Source organism: Mastacembelus armatus, chromosome 13, assembly GCF_900324485.2.
Source record: "Mastacembelus armatus chromosome 13, fMasArm1.2, whole genome shotgun sequence".
NCBI classification, from domain to species: Eukaryota; Metazoa; Chordata; class Actinopteri; order Synbranchiformes; family Mastacembelidae; genus Mastacembelus; species Mastacembelus armatus.
The window spans coordinates 2,911,633-2,926,608 of NC_046645.1; the positions used below are offsets into that span (position 1 = coordinate 2,911,633).

Here is a 14,976-nt window from a genome sequence, read left to right on the forward strand (position 1 = left end):
AAGCGTCAGGTGCAGTGGGTGTAGTGTAATTGCAGTGTGTTGTGCTTTATCTTTGCTCATTCTGAGTGGGTTTTTGCCTGCTATTGTGTGGCACGAGCAGTCAGTGGCCACTGTGAATAGAAATCCCCCGACACAGTGGGGACACACACACAGCTCCAGGGTTGATGTGTGGGCAGCCTGCACGTGTTGAAGCTTGTCAAAATGATAAAGATGATTCAGGAGTCCAGAATTAGTGTGTGTGGGAAACAAACAGAGTCAGATGGGAAACTGTTGCCCCTCCCCACCTGGCTCCTCCCCCCTGCAGACATGTGTATGCCTCAGTGTACCTGTATGTGTCAGTGTGTGTGTGTGTGTGCGCGTGTGTGTGTGTGTGTGTGTCTGTGTGTGTGTGTTTAATAGTCTGTGAAAGCCAAATAGCAAGCAATGTTTCAGGAAGGTAGTTGACTGGTCAAGTGGTAAAGTGGAGAACAGCAGCTCTAGAAAGGCAGGTGTGGCAGAAAATGAGACAGAGGAGGAATAAGAAGTCCAAAGACAAAAACAGAGAGACAGAGAGAGAGAGAGAGAGAGAGTGTGTGTGAGAGAGAAGGGGGGGAGACTTGGTCAGAGAGAGGAAGAAAAAGTGCTACCATACATTATATATTGAGAAGGAGAGAGACTGACACCACAATATACATTTCCCAGAAGAGAGATCTTGAGAGAGAGGCTGCTGAGTGGTCCAGTCTGACAAAATGCTGAGGAGAAGAAGTGTGTCATTTGGTGGATTTGGATGGTATGTTGCCTTTTCATTAGTATCCTGTGTATGTGTGTGTGTGTGTGTGTGTGTGTGTGTGTGTGTGTGTGTGATAATTTACATTATGCTCATGATTATTTTAATTATGATTATGCTTGTATGATGAACGATGCACATTGTGCTGTTGAAATGGGTGTTTTCTGAATTCTGGGTGTGTGAGGTGCAAAAATGTAAACTTTGTTCTTGAAAGGAAGGATGGGTGGAGGCCTCAGACTGCTCCTCTGTGACACCTCTAACATTTTTCCCTCTGTTAGTCGTGTGTGTGTGTGTGTGTGTGTGTGTGTGTGTGTACAGTTTCACTCTGCGCTGTCTCTGTTCAATCAACAGGCTGCTTTGTCTCTGCCTGCTGCCTGTTGTTGCTACTGTATCTCTTATGGGACTGTGGACACAGTTGTTACTGGTTATGCTCTTCTGCTCTATTGGCAGAGAACATTCCCCGTGATGCAGCGCTGAAGACGCTGCCAGGGAGCCCATTTGGTGTTGAATGTACTGACACACTTGGATGTGTTTTTTTTTTTTTTTTTTTTTTGTTGGCTCCCCTGCTGGCAGACGTTCTGACACCGAGGCGCTCCTTCAGAGCACTCAGTGTTCCCAGCTGGGCTGATGCACCAGGTTGAAATAACCTGAAACAGAGCTGTGGTTCAGCATATTATATGTCACAGGGTTAATTACCATCAACTGTGCATTGCAGTGATAAAAGACAAGACTAAATAATTACATATTTGAAACATTATTTGGAGTATTACTCGACCTGTAAAAAGAGAATCCAGGTCCTGGTGGGTTTGGATGAGATTTTCATCAGTAAAAAATGTAAACCAGAGTTGAATCAAACTACAAAGGGAAGCTGCACTTAAAACACATGAAATTACCTTATTGGCTCATTTTTCTTTCTTTAAAAATGTTTTGAAATGAATTATACGTCTTCTTAAACAGGATTTTCCTGCTGCACTCTGACTCTGGAGGCAATCCAATCCAAATGTAATTGAAAGTGAATGCAGATTAATAAGAAGAATTTAAACGTAGACTCTAAATGTTTATATTTTCATGCCACCAAAGTTAGACGGACCAGAAAAGCACACACACTGTGAAGGAACAGTATGTCTTCTTCATACTGCACTCAATGATGTCACATGAGACAAAACATGATGTACAGGTAGACCTGAAACCGCAGCACGCTGTTTTGAGCATGAACCCCAACACTCCTGCTCCATCTGGACCTTTTATTGTTGTGTGTACCACATCACCCTGACTAAATGCTTCTAACAATACTAAAATGTTCCATGTGGTGACTGTTTGTTCATGTTTGTGATAACATTTGTCACGGTGCAGCATCAGATACCACTTAGGCAATAAGGGAACCATGGTGTCTGTTTTACTGTAGTTCTGTCAATTGAAATGCTATTTCAAAAGGCATCAGGCAAACATGTACCTAAACTATTTGTGGCACATATGGGCCCATTTATCTCGTCATTTGAATGTCTCATTTGAAGCCACATCTGTAACATCACAAGACCTCTGTTCTCTCATGATGTTATTTTTCTGTGGATGCACTGATGCATGGTGCACAGTTATGGATATCATTCAAAAACCCTGGAAAACATTCAAATTTTATTTAAAACATCAGTGTTGGGTGCTGGTGCAATGAATGTGCACTATGTGTATGTACAATGTGCATGTCTGTTTTTGCGTGAAATGTATCAGGGGTGGTTCGGCATGGTTTAATCCCTAAATTAATGTGATTAAAGAATTTCTGTGACAACATTTTCCTTGGAGAGAAATGTGAGAACACTGTAAAACAACCACCGATCATGCACACACACATATAGAAGCATGTGCACACACACTGGTAAATAAGGGGAAAAAATGTAGATGCAGGTTTTCCGTGTTTTTAACATAACAGTATGCAGTGAAGCACAAGCAAAGCCCTTATAAACACCAAGACCTCCTATAACCGGTCTGCACAGCTTGTGGAGATATATCCTTGTTAAATCAAGTCAGCTGTCATAAAGCGCTGCCCTCTGCCACTGACTTCACCCTGACCCTGCTCTGTGCTGTACACTAACTGTGCTTCAGGCCATACCTGCTCTGTATGATTTAAACACACTTTGTGGAAATTAGCACATTTATGCTTCATCTTTATGACCCAGTTAGCTCGGTTGCAAAAAAAGGTAAAATATTTAAATAATTGTATCAAATTTCTGTAACTCTGTTGATAATTCTATGGGTAAGTCATGCGTGTTTGCAGTCCATGCACTGAACATACTAAAACATAGTGTATTTATAGTATGTTAGCTTTTGTGCTGTAATTGTCATGAATAAAAATGTTCCTCCTCTGCACTAAGGTGAACACCAGAATGACATGAGAAGCAATCACACGTTTATTGTCCGTTCTTTTAAATGCCATAACACCCCAGGGGCTGATTTTATTGCGCAGAGATTAAGTCATAAATCCTACTTGACATCTTGATTTGCACATTTTCTGGTGTTTATGTCCCACTTACTATGAAACAAGAGCACGTACAGTGCAGCAAATGATTTAACTGCTGATGTTGAACAATTTGTATCAGAGATGTCATCAGTAATATTTGTTTCTCTCTATGTGTGTGTGTCTCTCTCTCATTCCTCTCCAGGATTGACAAATCCACTTTATCTGCACTGAAAGCTCGGTGAGTTCATCTTTAAATCCTGCTTTGGGACATCTCCCTGCTTCTGAATTAGCTAAATTTATTGTAGTCTTAAGTAAAAGTTAATATTTAGTCAGACAAGCCCATTATTTGTGTAAATGTGAGTGTGTAGAAATTCCTGGGAAGTTACGATTTGTCACAGTTCACAATTGAGGCCTGAGGTTGTGGCTTTGCCCACATCACAGTAACTTAAAGAGCTACTGGCCACATGGTCTAAATTTCCACTTGTTTTCTATTTCTATTACAAATGTTTCCTCTGACTGAAACCTCAACAGTTAGTTCACTGTACAACTATTTTGAGTGACACATAAAAAAGGAAATATAGAAATCAGTAGGCACTTCCTCACTCACGTCAAACCCAAAGCATCTTTTTTTTAACTCAATGACAAGTGAAAATGACCTTGTGTTCCCTGTACCTGCAGTTTGATGCTATCATGATCACTGTTTTATCACTTCCTTGTTTACTCTTTCTGCTGACGTGCCACTGTGTGTGGCCTGTGATAAAAATTGTTTTCTTGTTTTTAGTTAAAAACTAGGTGGTTTTGTGGCTCATTGATGTGAATATGGCTTACTTCATGAATACAAAGCAGCAAGGATGTACCACTTCTCCATAATAATAAGGATGGGTCAAATGCAGAGGGCTAATTTTCCAACAGGGACTGATTAAAAAAAAAAAATTAAATGATAATCAATTGACAATCTTACATAACCGGGATATGCACAACGGGATTCATTATATTATTTTACTTTTACTGTCCGATATTTGAACATTTTTATTTCTCTAACTCCTGACTTGCTACAACACTGTCACAAGAAGGTTTTGGGTTCAAATCCTGCTTAATCCAGGGGTTTTCCTGTAGTAGTTTTCATGTTCTCCCTGTTCTGCCTGTACAGTAAGTGAATGTGAGTGTTTGGTTCTGTGCATCAGTTCTGTGATTGACCCAATTTCAGCTTCCCTATAACCCTGGAAGGATAAGCGGTAGATAATAGATAGATGAAACAGAAACTATGTTAATGTAATCTTGAGTTTCTGTTAGATTTTATCGTTGCAAAAGGGGAAGTAACATTACACATGTCAAAAAGATGAGGCTGAAAAATGTTTAATGTTTGAAGTAAATATGTTGAATAATTTCATTTTTCAAATGAATTCTGGGTCATGGTAGAGAGTGTATATGAAGATCATTTACTGAACTGCAAACCTGCTTCTATTACATGTGAGGAGCTTCTCTTTGTTGAAACAAACCCCTGGCAGGCCCTGCTAATGGACGTTGCTGTAGTGATGAGAGGTGAATGGCTTGTGTGTGTGTGTGTGTGTGTGTGTGTGTGTGTGTGTGTGTGTGTGTGTGTGTGCGTGTGTGCGTGCGTACGTGCGTGCGTGTGTGTGTGCGCGCGCTTGTGTGTGTGTGTGTGTGTATGAATTTATTGTAACTCCATCTGTATTCACACCCCATACTCCACTCTTTGCAAGCGCATGCACACATGCATGTAACCAAAGCAACAGTAAACCCTGCAGCAGAACACATTTCTGATCTGTATGTCAGACCCTGACCCAGTCACACTCACATTCATTCTTTTTTAGTTTGCCTGTTTTCTGTTTGCGTCTCTCACCTGCTAGATTTGTCCGACACACTGATGATCCATAAATGCCATTTTGGTGCCACCTGTTGAAACACTGCACTCAGGTGTTGACTTTAACACAAAGGCCATTGCTTACTGATGTGTCCATCCGTTTATGCATGCACTGACTGTGAATACAAAATCATTTCACTGACAGTGCAAAAGAACTAACAATGCTGTATTTACTCTAAGTGTAGTGTAATGTAATGAGCTCTACATGTATTTTGAAGCTGTTAAAGGTTTGCATCTAATCAGACTGCAACCCAAACTTGGTCACTGAAGCTTCTGTTGGTGAAAGTTACGGTCAAAGTCAAACTCTAGACAATGAATCTGTGTATGAGAAACAGGATTGAAATGCTGGACTTCGTTTCAGACATAAAGCTTTATCCTTAGATAAAACAAAAATCAGCCTGAGGTGAACAGCAGGGTTCAGCTGTGTCCTCCTAGATGAGAACACACACACACACACACACACACACACACACACACACACACGCACACACCTTTAGTGTCTCCCTGTGTGTCTGACCAGGTGTCATTAGACAGTCTGCCCTGGAGTGGCTCTGAATATGAATGAGTGAGTCGTGACTCCTGCCCAGACACTGAATCTCACTTGTGTGTGTGTGGGTGTTTGTTTGATCCAGGTGTTAGATCTAAGAAAACAGTGCAGAGACAAAACCCACAGAGTTAAGAAAGAGGGGACCAGATCTGACAGGCCTCAGGATAGAAAGGTCAAACATGTTTCATCTCAAACTTATAATGGCTCCCAGTGAGAACACAGCAGGGATGGTTGAATGGAAGGACGAGTGAGTTTATCATCACTGATGTGATGACATGTAACATACAACTACATGTAACATACATTAAATATCTTGGTTCAATTCCCTTACAATTAAAAACATCTGAACTAGGAGAAATATTCAAGGGGGGAGATAAATGTTATTTTTAGCAAGGCAGAATATATTGACAAAAAAGATTTCACATTCTGCTTCCCCCTGAATTTGTCAGGAATGTCACCCAGTGTCACCCAATATTGACTGTATGGATGCTGCGGGTTTGTTGTTTTAACAACTGTAGCTTATGTTCCTAAATCGTGGCTTTAATTTCACTTGAACACAACCACTTGAATTAATTGAGGGGTTGATCTAATAAACACCTGCAATGAAAAAGTACAACACAGGCTTACAAGGAGAATGAGGCTACAGTAAAAGAGAGCAAAAAGGAGAATGTTGGAAAAGGGAAGTGCAAGGCCAAAGAACAAAAACATCAGATGGATGGCTTACTTTAAAGACTGCAGGAGCAGGGCGGCTGGTGTGAGGATTTGATTTTCTCCTTCCTTTCCTGTCCTGCCTTGCTTTCCTTCTTTCTCCTCCCTCTCTCTCCTCTGCTCATGGTCACTACAAAGAGATCGCTCCACCTTCACCGTACACACAACAGCTCATTAATAAGTGCATAATCAATCCTGTGTGTGTGCGTGTAGAATTACTCACACTGTGGGGACTCAGCTTCTGTGTAAGGAACCATATAAATCACTGATAACACAGTTTAAGATGAGGGTTAAGGTTAGGCTAAGTCTCCAGGAAATGAAGTCAATATAAAGTCCCCACGAGAAATTAAAACAACTGTGCGTGTGTGTGTGTGTGTGTGTGTGTGTGTGTGTGTGTGTGTGTGTGTGTGTGTGTGTGTGTGTGTGTGTGTGTGTGTGTGTGTGTGTGTGTTTGTGTGTGTGGGGGTTTGAGCAAACACATGCATCTGTTTAGTCTTGAAGTGGTGGTGAGGGTGAATGAATATTATAAGTGGATAAACAGGGACAATAGAGGAGAGAGAGGGCAAAACACAGTGGGAGTGGGGGAGAAAGGTTGCACCTGATCAGCTTGGATACTGTTTGACGATGCCCCGAAAACTGTGGTGAGTAACTGCTGCCTGTCTGCCTGTCTGCATACGTATAGTTACATGATTATTTTTTTTTATTACTTCCTACCTTGTTACATCCAACCTGCATTTTATTTGGTTATAGTTGCGTTTCAAAGTGAGGTCGTGTGTAGTAGAAACTACTGGCGTCGTGTTACTTCTGAAATAATTGATCGCTGTAAGACTCATGGTTACACAATATTTACTGAGAAGTTCTGAAAAAAAAAAAAAAGATTCAGAACTGCACATGAATAAATTGGAATAATTATTAAGGTCTGAGAACCATGATTTGATTGATATATTCTTTTGATGTCACAGTGCATGTTTCAGTCCTGCTAAATTTGAGGTCGCTGGCTTTACCAATTATCTAAATTCTCCAAGAGTTGAGAAAAAAACACAAAACTATGTTTTATACTCACTTTTACATTTTTGACTTATTGTGTTATCAGATTTTATATAGTTCCTCTATGAGAGGTACTGTTCATTTCTTTGGCTTGAGTACTGTCTCAAAAATGAGATGATTCATCTCAAGGCTCTTAATAAAGAAACACCTTCCAACATTAGCTGGTGGGATCTAAATAACCCAGTCAACTGCAGAGATGGTTGTATTTAAATGTCCTAGTGTATGCACTATACTGCAGGAGAGGGGACATCATCGGGGGATGTAGTAAATAAAGTACAGTAAGGTGGACTAGAGTAAGACTAAATTGAACAGAATGGAGTTCAGCAGTATAGGACATTGTGGATAGGAGCATATGGTAATAAAAGAGTGTGGGTGTGTGCTGCATCTGTTTCTCAGGATATTTGAAGGTTTCTGTCATAAAGCTCTTCAGTGAGCACAGTTCAACACAGTGTCTGATACAGATCAGATGGTTTCTTTTGTTGTGTGTGAGAAGGACAGAAAAAATAACTACAGACAATATGTTTCTGTGAGGAAGGCTATCACAGCTCTGTTTTTCTTGGCTGCTTGCTCACAGTGTAATAGTGATGTAGCAGTGATATAGCATGTCATTCACTCTGAACAGGCTACAGGAGGATTTTCACATTGTAACTACCCAAACAAATGAATTGATTATTTTGTTTCTCAGGCTCCAGAACAGATTCAGTCTGGCCAATTGTCTGCCTGCTTCTTCCTCGCCACTATTGTTAACGCACATGTGTGTGTGACAGGGAGTCTGTAGCCAGCTGCTGCTAATTGATGTTAGCATTTGTTATACATTATTTCCATCCTCTTCAGCTTGTCATCTGCTGTCTCCTTCTCTTCTGCTCACCTCTGCTGTTCTCTGCTCACTTCAAACAGAGCAGCTGCTTACATCTGACAGCATTGTCCTGCTCGCAGCTGTGCTTTTTAAGAAGAAGGCAGCAGACGGGCCATACTTTGCCAAATGGTACTGATACAATAGCATTTCAGGGATTGATTTACCGTTTGACTCGTCATATTCTTGGTGGGGTATCCATGTGGTTATAAGACATGGGATACATCAGTTGTCTGCGTCGGTTGAATTGTTGTGTGGCTTGACAGGCAGCATGAGTGACGTTCAGAGAAAATATGATCGAGGCATCTTTAAAAAGAGTTCTAACCAGCGCATAATAAGTAGAAGTAGAAGAAAAAAGGTCCCCTTCCCTTGTCGCTCTCTAGCCTAGTTTTTTGGGGCCAGGTGTAAATGTTATCTTCTGTCAGCATCATGGAAAAGCACCAATGGGCTGTTGCTATTTCTGGAGCCTGGCATTTACTCCTGGTGCACCTTCTATATTGCAGAGAACAATTGTGAGTTGTGACCACCAAACAAACATGAGACTAAATGTCTCCTGGTATTATATTTACTTAAGGCGATGGCTAATTAAAGCACAAGGCTTTGCTGTATAGCATGAGGAGAAGAAGCAGTGATTAGTCACAGGAAGGCTGTATACAGCCGTGATGAGCTGTCAGCTTTATTGTGTTTTGCTTATTGGAAGCAGTTGTTGATACAGTGCACACAGTTACAGTCTAATGTGATATATGCCTGCAGGCACAGGCAGAGAGAAAGGATGGCGATGTTAATGGAGAACTCAAATTTACGTTTTAACCTAGTGATCTACACAGTGAACCGGCCACAAACACACACAGAAGTATATGATGGGTTTGACTTTCCCTGTCGATCATAGTTTTAGTTCACTTTTATAAACAATGGTATAAGTCCTGGGTGTGAGCTTGTTTCACTGTTTCTCGGTGGTTATATGTGTGTGTGAGAAAAAGCTAGAGAAACCAAAACCGCAAGGTTGTGGAGATGCTTGTAGCTGTATAATGTGGGAAGTGGTAGAACTCCACCCATCCTCAAGAGCTCAGGGGAGGATGTTGTGCTTCCTCTCCTCTCACACCTCCAACTCCAACAGAGTCTAGGTAGAGAATGTCATTTTTAACATGACATTTAATATTGCTTTGCCATCTATAGTATTTCCTAAACTATTAACTTTGAGATTATTTATTTATTTATTTATTACATAAATAATCTTTTATGTGTTTAATTGAAGTTACAATTATTTCTGGTCATAAATTTTCATGCACAAAATATAAATGATAAATTTGGTGAAGTAGTCGCCAGTTTCTTCTGTGAACACAAGAGGGAGCTGACAGAATATGTTTGACTCAGTAAAAAAAATAAATAAATAAATACAATTCAGTGCAAAGCAGCTGAAATGAAGAAAACAATCACTAGATGGAGCTATTTCTCTATTTTCATGCTTGCTTTAATTGGTGCCAAGCTCTGACCCACCTGTTAGCATGTCTACCTGTTGAAGCTGATGGGAACAGCAATAACAACTGGTATTCATTAAGAAACTAACTCACACTGCGTTTTTTCTTCCCTACTTTGGTAAACCAAAACAAGAGACATGAACTTTGATCCATTGAGATCATAGTTTAGTAACCTAAAGAAGCAAATTAAATGTCATGTTTTATTTGACCTCTGCTTGGGACTGATCACTCATAAGTGACTTCTTAAAGACATAAACAAGGTGGAAAAAGCAGTCACAGCTCTGCATCCTCCATCAACATGACATGCAGTACCTTATACAGACCACTGCAAGAGAAATGCAGCTTGTTTTTTCAGCCATACTGTATGTGGTGGCCTATAGGGAGGTAAGGCTGTTGCCATGGCAGCAGGAACTCATGAACACCTAAGGGATGGTCCACTATGGTTCATTACCATGGTGATAGGTCCAGGTTTCCTCGCCTTGCCGGCAGACTTCATTGGTAGTGCATCAAAACATGACCAGCAGTAAGATAATCTGACTTGTGATGCTCGTGGTTGCCCATAGTTACCACGCCGTTTCCCACCATGGACCAAGAGACTGTGTGTGTGCCTCACATGGTAGAAACCTGTTTACACACCCACACTGTGGGGTCCCCTCCATGTAAAATAATAACATTTTAAGGTGATGACTCAGTTTAAGGGTTAGGGCTAGGAAAGTTGTGGTTATGGTTAAGGTTATGGTAATTCTCCAGGAAATGAAAGTTAGTCACAGCACAAGTAACAAGAACAAAGGTCTGTGTGTGTGTCGGTGTGTGTAGGAACACGTGGGAATAGCAAGCATAACATGAGTGGTGCTACAACACCTACTGCTGCTCGTCTGTAGGGAAGTTTAATTTCATTCATGCACTGGCATGCTTTTATTAAAAGGAATTAACAGGGTGCCTAGAGGTTTACAGACAAGGTGCAGAGAGACAGCTTCATTAAAGGACGAGATCTGCTGCTGGCTGAGGACCAAGCAGTGCCAGGAGCTTCTGCGCAGAACAAGGTTAAATCTGATTTAATTGTTGTGGGGTGGTGGCAGCACTGATGTATTCAGGGAGAAGATAAAGGGTGGTGTTTCTTACAGTTTGAGGAAAGAAGGGGATTGATATTTGCAGTGTTCTTCCTCAGAAAGAATTTGAGAGATGTAGTGCAGATCTGTAGAACTACATAGTTGGGTGATGTTACCTGTGGGTTCCCCACTATAACCATATTCAGATACATCAGATTTACTACAACTCATTCTTTGATCTTAACACATTTATTATGTATGGGGTGTAATTTTTTTGTTTCCTGTATCTTCTATCTGTGCCAGTTCCTCAAAATGTGTGGCTGCTGCATTCATTTGGTCTATACCACTTTGTATGCTGCCTTTCTGCTTTATGTCCCATGCGTGGTGTTTGTTGCTTAAGTCATTTATAGCTTTCACTTCCTTCTTGGTCTTGTGAAATCTGACAGCATGTGAATATCACCCTGAAGGCAAACTACTTTACTTACATCTTGTCTGTTGATTAATGGCCATGTCCCTGACAAAAACATAAAAATCATATTGGCTTTGTGCTCTCAGTGTCTGAAATATGTATTGTCACTAGTGTCACTGTGTGTGTGTTCTGCTTGTTAAGCGAGAGTCTTGTTACTCTAAAGTTCCCCAGACAACCAGCTGCCTCTTTGCTTTTGGCAAATATTTACTTCTTGCCATCTCCCTGATGCTGCACACACACTCACACAGTGAGTAGCTGATAAGCGCACCATCTGGCCTGAGTGCTGGCTGTTAAGGGCTCATAAAACAGACCCTCACCTATTTAGAGGCAGAGGACTCCCTGAGTGGCACGCTGTGGGGAACGAACAGCACTCACACACTCATTTCTACATGCACACATGCACGTCTATATCCACGGGGGGGCGTAGGAGGTGAGATCAGAGGATGCACACTACCTGTTCTTGTTCTGTCAGTTTCCTCATCTCTACCACCCTCACTGACTTTCTTTGAGGTTAAAGATATACAGAGATTGATTCTGCAAACCTGGACACTGATCCTACAGTTACATACGCATCAGTACTGCAGATATCACATATCACAACTTTGTACAACATGTCTGTACTGAGCTTGTTTTTCAAAAAGTTAATTCATCACAGTAAATCATCATTTCACCTACTGTTGGGTTATTTGTTACACTGCTCAGAAAAGGTCTACACTAATCTGCTAATAAATGTGGGTGCAAAATCAAAAATGAAGTGATTCCATCCTTACAAACCAAATTAAAATCAAAAATTTGATCCATCACACTCTTATCATGTTGGTGTGAGGATCCTGCCATCATTGGGAAATGTTTGCTTCTATATACAGGTGCTTCACTTGCAGTCTGACATTTAGAGTGCATGTTATAATTTTAATGGGCAACTGTCATATCATCACAGTTGATTAAAGAAGGATATTAATGTATCCTCCTCCGGAAAAGTAATAACACCATCAGATTACTTTGTTTAAAGTGTGTTTTTTACTCCTACATGATACAGTGTGACTGATCCCATGTATGTGTGTGTTGTGAACATCTCTTCCATGTCTCATCAGTCTCTGTTGTGACTCTGGGAGTCTTTGCCAAAACTAACTAGGCCTAGCAGCGTTGCTGTTGGAAACCATGTACGGGAGTGTTGTAAGTTATGCTCTGTGATTGCTGCTGTTACTGTTTTGTACATAAACACTTGACATAAGCTAGCGGCAAATTACAGTCCGTCTCTTTAGCATCTGAAAGAAGGGAGGAGGATGCTGTAGACAGTGTAGAAAATCAGACAGAGCATCAGCGACAGGATGGAGAGAGATTTTGTGAGGTTCAGAGGAGTGAAAAGAAGAACACAGGGTGAAAGACGAGTGTAAGGAGACGATAATAGACCAGTGAAGACAGATCCTTTGCTGAGATTGGGCAGGGTTGTCCACACCACCTAGTAGAGATTCTGCTAAACAAGTAGGGGAGGGTCAAGATCGGAGAGAAAAACAAGAAAGGGGAGGTGTGGGGCTGGAGGAATACAAAAAGAGTTGGATCCTCTCTTGGGAGGAGGAGGCGGAGGAGAGAAAATGGTAGAGAAAGGAGAACAAAGAGAATGAGGGGAATGACTAGGGGTTGTAAAAGAAATCCTTTCTTTCTCTTTTGTAAAATTTGACCTCTGGTTAGAAGAGTGTTAATGAGAGACAGATGCATTGTACATGTGCCTGCTTTGTGACCTTGTGAGGTCGTCCTCAGACATGAAGCTTTGACAGATGGTGGAGCACTTTAGTCTCTGATGCTCTTGTCCATCATCTGATCCAGAAGCTATTTTAAAGCCTTCTATCAAACCCACAATTATTTTTCTCTCGCTCTCTGTCTGTCTCTTTAGCTGTCTGGTCTCAGTGCTGAAAACACTTTTCTTATTGACTCACCTTGCACTTATTCCAGGTTATAAGTGGCCTTAAAGGAAAAATCTATATTAAAGCTGCATTTGCCTCCTGTTTTATATGCACACACACATTTTTTCCTCTCAGTGCATCCATTTTGTACCTACATCAGAGACCAGGGAACAAGGGCTTGTTTCGCTTGGGCAGAGCTGAGCTCAAGATCAATTTTCTTTCAAAGGAATTATTTATTTCCATATGAGCGACCTGCAAATTTGGCCTCAGCTTGTCCTTGCCTGCTTACAGATGAAAAGGTAATGGCTTGCGTCGATAAATCACCTCCACTTACGGCCTCTACAAAACCAAATTACATGCTAGATAGAAAAATTTACAATGAGGAAAAAAAAAACCATGATGCAAACCAAACAGGTTGGTACTTGGCCAAAATTACTGAAAGAAAGAATCAGAAAAAAATGGCTTGTTAATAGGAAATCATTGCAGACTGTAAACTGTGACACATCCCTGTAGTTTCTTTTTCTCTTCTCACATGGTGCTATGCTGTTTGGGTTAATAACAATCAGTACGTTTTTGAAACAGTAGGTTTTTGATTTCAGACAGAGGCAGACAAAAGCAGCTTTTTTAGGAAACTCACCATTTATCTCACAAATATATAATAACGACTGCCAGTCAAAGATTTTATCAACTGCAGCAAGAGAGCTAATTAAGCTGATATTAGCTCCATGACTTCAAAAAAGTCTCTCTCTTTTTTAGTTGACGGTGACAGCACTGATGAAAAGCACCACTCTCCTAATTGCTTAATTCTCTGTGTATGGTTTTTGTGATAGTCACATGCAGCCTGCAGCTAATTATTGGACAGCTGGTGTTTAGGGGAGGGGCTTAGTAGATTAACACATCCAGTGGTGCAGAATATACATAGTATTGTGAACATAATGAGTTGTTCCTACTTCCTGTGTTTCTAATTCCCAAGGTCTGTATTTAAATGTGTGTATTTCTACGCGACTGAGGGTCAGCCAGCCGTCAGCCGACATTCCAGTCAACCATGTGAACTGAGAAAGCAGGAAATTGATTTACCTCTCTGATGTTACGCATGACATCGTGGCCCCACATTGAAACAGAGAGAAAACAAAGGGATGAAAGAGCAGGAGAAACACTGGCTCACACTGACTACAAAAGACCTAAACACAAAGTAAGAGAGAGGAAAGTAAGAGTTGCTAAGCCATGTGATGCAGCATCTACAAAATATTTTCAGGAGCAGACAAATAAAGCTTCCTTTGTCCTCCTGTGTTTTCATACTGAGATCAGTCAGAAATCCATTTGCACTGAGAGAGAAAACAGACAAAATGTTGCCCAGAGTAAATTTGCTGACGCATCACAAGCAGAGATAAACAATTATGCTGCAAATAGTGTGTGAAAACAATTGTCAGAGAATTGTCCATTTCTGACAGCAGCGCACAGAGGACTAGTGAAGGCCATTGTGCTTGGTGATTAACAAAGGACTGTCTGTGATTTGACACTGTAATCAGCACTTACGAAAGAAATGGATACATATCTGCTATTCATCATCCCCCTAGATCATTTGTCTTCTCCAGCTCTTAACTGTGATCTCTCACTTGCCCCTTCTCTTTCTGTGGTCCTCTAATTTCCACACTCCATCAAACACTTTTATTCATTTTCCTCTTTTTCCTTTGTTTTTATTAGGTATTTGTCCTTATCCCTGCTCTGTTGCCCTATGCGTCATCTTCTACACCCTTTTTAAAGATCTTTCTCATTAAGCACTTGTTAAACTGGGAGGACCAGCAGTGTTGTACTTTTCCT

At 40.9% G+C, this 14,976-nt stretch overlaps 1 protein-coding gene across 1 annotated transcript in view; it reads left to right on the forward strand.

Annotated features, from left to right (window-relative positions):
* Positions 1–376: 376 nt before the first annotated feature.
* The window catches only part of rap1gap2a (RAP1 GTPase activating protein 2a), a 61,690-nt gene continuing 47,090 nt past the window's right edge, over positions 377–14,976 (forward strand). The window contains exons 1-2 of the mRNA XM_026319882.2: positions 377–769; positions 3,421–3,456. Of these exons, the coding sequence (XP_026175667.1) occupies positions 729–769; positions 3,421–3,456 (77 nt within the window). The 5' untranslated portion in view covers positions 377–728. The remainder of the gene's footprint in view (positions 770–3,420; positions 3,457–14,976) is intronic.